The sequence below is a fragment of the Haemaphysalis longicornis genome, unplaced genomic scaffold, assembly GCF_048455015.1.
Source record: "Haemaphysalis longicornis isolate Haplotype H1 unplaced genomic scaffold, Haemaphysalis longicornis Haplotype H1 scaffold_1, whole genome shotgun sequence".
In the NCBI taxonomy this organism is placed as follows: domain Eukaryota; kingdom Metazoa; phylum Arthropoda; class Arachnida; order Ixodida; family Ixodidae; genus Haemaphysalis; species Haemaphysalis longicornis.
The window spans coordinates 418,225,515-418,231,887 of NW_027526203.1; the positions used below are offsets into that span (position 1 = coordinate 418,225,515).

At 48.5% G+C, this 6,373-nt stretch overlaps 1 protein-coding gene across 2 annotated transcripts; it reads right to left on the reverse strand.

The window, feature by feature from the left end:
• Positions 1–2,147: 2,147 nt before the first annotated feature.
• On the reverse strand, positions 2,148–5,161 carry LOC144172696 (uncharacterized). 2 transcript variants are annotated; one of them, XM_077701328.1, is made up of 3 exons: positions 4,959–5,161; positions 3,305–3,761; positions 2,148–2,220 (listed from the first exon to the last, which is right to left on the reverse strand). In XM_077701328.1, exons 1-3 carry the CDS (start codon positions 5,017–5,019, stop codon positions 2,163–2,165), a joined length of 576 nt encoding a protein of 191 aa, XP_077557454.1. In that variant the 5' UTR covers positions 5,020–5,161; the 3' UTR covers positions 2,148–2,162. The 2 variants fall into 2 exon arrangements, with proteins under 2 accessions (XP_077557454.1, XP_077557453.1); XM_077701327.1 differs by having other exon boundaries at positions 2,164–3,761.
• Positions 5,162–6,373: the final 1,212 nt, after the last annotated feature.

A 6,373-nucleotide genomic window follows, 5' to 3' on the forward strand; every position in this document is an offset into this window, starting at 1 on the left:
ATCGTGGCCGGGCCTAGGGAATTGTTCGGGGACGCACCGTCACGCCCAGGCCAATAACCCGGGGCAAGGGGCGCCGCCTGTGCAGCCAGATAGTTGACGCCTCGCTGCTCCCTTTGTGTTATCCATCCCCGCGGGGGCAAACGTTTCTTCCGCTTTCGAATAAAATGCATCGCCCCGACTTTGTAGTCGAACTTTTTTTCTTTGACTAAACATTTATAGCAATCAGTCCATATTTTACGAAGGTTAAACAACTGGGAATGCAGATGTTGAGCTAACATTGCATGCAGTTTCTTAATCTTCTTAGCGGTGCTGTCAGCGAATATCGCTTCGTCTGTAAAGTGGGTACTTCATTAAAGAGAAGCCTTCTTTGACTCACTGTTGGTGACCGTGCGCGTATGGGACCCATTGTATGGGACCCTTTCTATGCCGAAGCTATTGGGCGGGTTGAAATGATACAACGATTGGTGGCAACATTCATAATGTATTGACTACCGATCCTCGTCATCTGTAACAAACATGTTGGAGCAGCTGGAATTGAAACCACTCCACCTACGTCGACAGGTAGCAAGGCTAAAATGTTTTTCCTTCTGTATAACAGTAAAATTGGTTCATGTAGAGATATGTATATACGTCCCGCACCGCTCAGATCAACCAGGTTAAATCACACAGAAAACAAGCGCTGTAAAAAACAGAGGACCAGGCGCTTTACAGCACTTGTTTTCTGTGTGACTATGAACCAACGCGCCCAAACCTTTTCCCTACTGAACACATTAAATCACTCTAAAGTTGTACGCCCCTACGTTAGCCGAAGTAAGCGTTTTCAAATGTCATATTTCTCCCGCACAACTGAAGAATGGAACGCGCTACCTGAATGCATTGTTGAGTGTTCTCATGCTAACTGTTTTGAAAAATTGCTACTAACACAACTACAATAACCCCTCTCCTTCTAGGGCAGCAGTGCTGTCTACAGTATTTGTAAATAAAAAATAAATAAATGCACTGCAGAAAAGCCAACTTTACACAATTGGAGGGCACATGATGACATGGGTTTCCACAAAGGCACATCAAGCGCCCGAAAAGAAACACTCCCCGTGGTCGGAATCGAACCTGGGTCCCTCGCGTTATGCAACCGACGTCTATTCGATTGCGCCGTTCTAACACGGTCGAAGCAGTTTAGATTTTGGACTTTGACTTTCACTCAGTTTGCACGAGAGAAAAGTTCGCGTTTTAACCATTTTTCTCTTAAGAAAGGTGCTTTAACTTTTTTGTCTTTGATGCAACATCGGCTTGTTTCAATGTCCCTGCTGCGATGCAAAGTTGCCACAGTTTATGACAATTCTTTTCACAGATATACGTGGTGGGGGATTCACTGCTATTCAAAAGAGTCGAAAGGTAATATCATCCGTGAACGGGGTTCCAGGCTACATACTAACAGAGTTAGTATGGAACCTTAAACCCTATCCATTTCAAAGCTAGAGTAAGTAGGAAAAAAATCGATGGGAATTGGCTTGAATGATTACTACCTCAGTGCGCCAATTGAACACATGAATAAAGCAACGATCGTTTCGGCCCCACATGGTATAGAAAATAGGGTATGGGGTATAGGGTGAACGTTAAGGGTGAAAACCAAAACGCACGCGGGAGGTCTCTCCCAACGTATAGTTACGGTAAGTGTTGGTCTTACCTGTACGTTTCTCAGTGTGCGCATAAATAGGAACGTTTCGGTGGGAGGGCACGTGACCACAAAAGGCGGAATTTCGTCTTCAACATGGCACAGTACACTGAATGTGTAGAAACATATAATTTTAATATCCTCGGCAAGTGCACTTATGCATTGCGGGTGTTGCGGGTCGAACGATTCCGGCACTGTGGACATGTTCAGGCCCAGCTGGAGATGAGCAAAGCAGATAACTGTTTGCTCGTAGACCGATACCTGTTCTAGAAATCGACGCTGAGAGAAAGATAGCTGCTTGCAATGGCCAGAAAGTATCATCAGCTATTTTTTTTAATCGCTCACGGCGAGTTTCCGAGCCCTTTGAGCATGCAAGCGAGTTCGTTTTGGTTAGGACGATTCACTTATCTTCACAACAGCCCCGCTGAAGCCTAAAGAGTAAATCCAGAAAAACTGAGTCGAAAACATTCTCATGCCTTCGCCTCCTTCTTTATTTTCCGAAATGGACGTATGACTTGTACAAACTTGATCCCCAGCAGCAGCTGGATCTGCACAGTGTAAAATTTTATGAGCACCACGGTTGAAAACACCGTCACACAAGTATCATGTGTAACTCCCGTGCGAGTCGTAACAGTGGCATAAACAGCGTTCTTTTTACTCGAAAGTTGTGTGAGCCAAGAACATGTGCAGGACGGAGGAAGAAAAACCAACGATGTGGCAGCGTCTACGCCTCAAAGGGATGACTGTAAAACACTCTGTTTTGCTGATATCGCCGCAAGCGAAGATCATTATCAACGAAAGTTACTTTTCGTGAATAATAACACGCCATAGGAGCGAAATATGGTTTGAATAAAACGACCTAAATGCCCGTCTGCAAGCCCAACGTCTCAGAACGCAGATGGTGTTAGTCGCTCCTAACAATGCGGGGGCCAGCGTGGCCGCGACAGCTAGCGTACTAAGTGGCATCATAAATAACAGCGAACTGCCACAGCAAACATGTCTGATGTTACGTGGAGGGAGAGCACGGATTAACGACTCACTGTGACGGAACTAGTTCTTCCGGTAACTTAATGTACCTGCTGCATCAAGAATCAGGGAGTGAAAAATCACGAGCCGGAAGCCCTTGGATTGGGCGTCCATGCATCATTGTTATGTCCTTTTTTTCCCACGACTTCAATGGCAGCAGTGCGCCAGTAATGCAATGACATATGAGCGCAAGAAAGCCACGGCTCTAACTTTCTCCGCTCACAAATACCTTCTTTGTCACTGGCAAACACACAGTAGGAAATGCGAGCACTAGACTGTGCACACGGCTAAAAATAACGAGCATGCAGGACTAGCGCTTGTCCTGTGTGCTTCTCCCATCCCATTCTCTTGTGCGATAAAAAAAATATTGCTCGCAATCGTAACGACCGACTAGCCAAGACTGATGCTCTGGCAAGCACTAAGCTTCGCCTAAACTTCTTTGTCAATGTGTTCGTGGCTCGGAGCCGGTTGAGTGACGTTCAGCGGCCGTTTGTGGGCAGCGACAATGGAATTTTGTAGCTCCCCGTCAGGAGGCCATGAGAGCCGGGCACGCAGAATAACTGGGCCCGGCACGGACTGGGTGAAATGGTGGGGACCACGGCTAACCCTCGGAGCACGAGGATGACGACCGGCGGGGGCGGCATCGTCGTCGGTGGCGGCGGAGGCGGCATCGTTGTCGGTGGCGGCGGCGGCGGTGGAGGCGGCTCGGTCGGAGGGGGAGGCACGCACAGGTGCCTCACGATGACCGGCCTCAGCTTTCCGAACACGCCGACCTGGTAGCCGACGCCTGCGCCGCACGGGAACAGGCCCGGGGCCAACGCCGGCGTCAGGTGCGGAAAGAGCAGGCGACCAGAGGCGACCGCGCGCTCCACGCGGTTGGCGTCCCATTCGCGAGAAGGGGACGGAGAGGGCAGCACGGAGGCGGACGCAGCATCCCGCTCCTGTCGCCCACCTGGTCCCGCGACCGCCGAACGAGAAGTCAAGCCGCTTTCGCCCTTCCAGCCCTGGCCGCCCGGCTTCTCCGCGGCGCTGGGCAGCTCCGAGTGCGCAGCGGCCCGTGCACCTACGCGATTTCACAAAAGCGTTATTAGTCAACAGCATCGGGGAATCTGGGGGAAGCAAGACGATACGCTCGGCCGAAAAAACGCAGTCATCGCTTCAAGCCAGACGATTATTTTTTAGTTGCTACAGCAGTTTGCTCATCGTTCCATATTCTCGCAATTGCATTCTTCACTTGTATTCTTTTGTTGTATCCTTTGCTTACCTTACATTGCATTACTTGCATTCTTGCTTCGCAACGTACGCATGACATGTCTTTTCCCCGTCCGTCGTGCTTTCACGATTGTTGTTCTCAAACCCCTTGCACAAACCACAATTAGCAGCGCGCTTCCCGTGGAGTTACTGCAAAAATATTCTTTTCTAACACATCGTTTTCTGACTTCGTCACCCTCAAAAAGCTTTCCGTTCACATCCCGCCAGCAGATAGCACCTGCTATCGCGCGATGTTCAAATTCGGAGCACTGGTAACCGCATGGTTCCTCTCCATCTGAACACACGCACATACAGGCGACTTTTTTTGTTGTTTAAGGGGAAGGGTGTGGGGGGGGGGGGGGAACTGCACTCAGTACACGCTGTGGTGCTAATATTAAGGTAGCAATACCAACGTATAACCTTTTTATAGTAATCAATCATGAATATTGTTTTCTATATACTCGTTTATCAACTACCACTCGGAAATGCTCTGGTGCACGCGAGAAAATTATTGCCAGAAACGTTACATTTACCTCGCACAAATTACCCCGGCCGCTACAAAGATCCACCATTGTAGGACGGCGTATGTTATCAACTTAAAAGCAAAATCATATTTCACTAAGAACTGCGGCGAGCCGTCACGTATTGCATATGGAAGGCAGCTGACGTAACAAAAGTGTAAGAATAATAACACATGCTGAACGTTAAGCAGTCTCGGGCAATTATTCATACAATATGGGTACACTTCAAATGCAGTTTAGAGCTTTGCTCTCCTCGTGGTATGCAAGCTTACGATAAAGGACAGCTTGACATCACAACATGCAAGAAAGCCGTCATATCAGGCATTCCGTAATATTAATGACTTTAGTTACTGCACCAGTCTTTTACTAATCAGTAGACCCCAAACAAGCGCTGAATGTACCAGCGCACATCCAACGCCCTCTGAGGTGTCGCTATACTAACCTATTTATTGTATATAGCGTAAGAGCTCACAAAATATTCCACTCACCAGTAATCCACAAGGCAGAAAAAATGATTCCAAAAAGACACGGAGCAGCAACTTCAGCCATCGTCCACACAGTAAGGGGCTGTAGGCATTTAAAACTGGAGGTGTAGCGGAACAGGCACCCTAGATAGACATTTCCGTCATAGCAACTGCCTTTCAAGATCAAGGGCTGTAAGTAAGGTATCCGCTACAAGGAAATCCCGCAGTTCTCGAGGGAGAGCGCAGATAGAGTGACATTGAAAACGGCTTTCAAACTTTTCGGCCATGTTCACTGCAGAAGTGCGGAATGAAAAAAAAAAAAAAGATAAGCAACTCCCCTATTGTTCCTTCTGTGCGGGAAAATTCCGGATTTCTTTTTCTTATTTGTGTGCTATAAAGGTGGGTACAGTTGGGGTAACGGCAGGTGGACCCTAGCCACAATCACATTTAGTCGATTTTGAACAAAGCGGCTTCGGCCATTGAGGTGCGCTAAACAAAGATGGCGCTGAAGGCGTCGACGCAACTGAAAGGGCAGCCTTTGAAGTCGTTTACGCGCCGCTCTAGCCCCGTGAAAGCTGTGCAAATTGGCGACAAAGAAGTGCCGTTATAACTGCGGCTGACACGGAAAGTGTAAGAGAGCGGCCCTGTCCCAGCAGTGGACCACAAAGGGAAGGCCGAAAACTCAAACGAAACGCGGACGCGGTGTTCACACTGAGCTGCTCTCGCTGAAGCGGCAGAGAAAGTGAGAAAGAACCGAGTCGCCCTACTTACGCCTTGGGATAAACGCCTTGGGATGCAAAGACCACCATCCCTAGAAGAAAGCCAACGCCCCAACACAGTGAAGAGTGTCGAGACAACACGGTTCTCCTGTTGGCCCCTCATGAGCTTTTCATTGAGCCTAGCTCAAAGCCCTTTGAACCTTGTTGAGAAACTGTCCCAAATACTGAGGAAACGCACGTGCAATGTGTAGCAAACGAAACCTGCATTGCAAGCGCACAATGAATGGACCGAGACTAATTCTCAGGTCACATAAGTCTGCGTACATGCTTTTAATGCGAAAGCAGTATGCGTGGCTCGCCCTGAGAATCTTTCTTTACTGCCACATCGTGTGTACGTCTCTCTCTTCGTTTCCACTGGTGGCCAGACCGCGCAGACCATACCGAGCACGCACTGAGCAGCTACGAATCTGTACTGTGGTAGCTTCACGGAGGCAACACGAGGCACACAGCAGCCAGGGGAAGCCGTGATGCCCCGAAGAATTTCAATTCTTCTCTTGGCGCCATTTCCTTCGTATTTAAAGCATGACGTCGGCGTAAGGTAGTGGAGGCCGACTTGCTACCTAGTAGACATGCGAAAAATGAACTCACCTGGTTGTACCGAAGCTTCGGCTTTACAAAGTTTATCGACCATCAAACCAGAGGGACTACTAATTCTTATAC

What these genes read in the sequence shown, in the direction of transcription:
- LOC144172696 (XM_077701327.1), bottom strand. Translation starts at nt 5,019, where the DNA reads ATGGCTGAAGTTGCTGCTCCGTGTCTTTTTGGAATCATTTTTTCTGCC. An exon ending in TTCTGCCTTGTGGATTACTG is followed by an intron (nt 3,762 to 4,958) that starts GTGAGTGGAATA and finishes GAAATCGCGTAG; the next exon opens with GTGCACGGGCCGCTGCGCAC.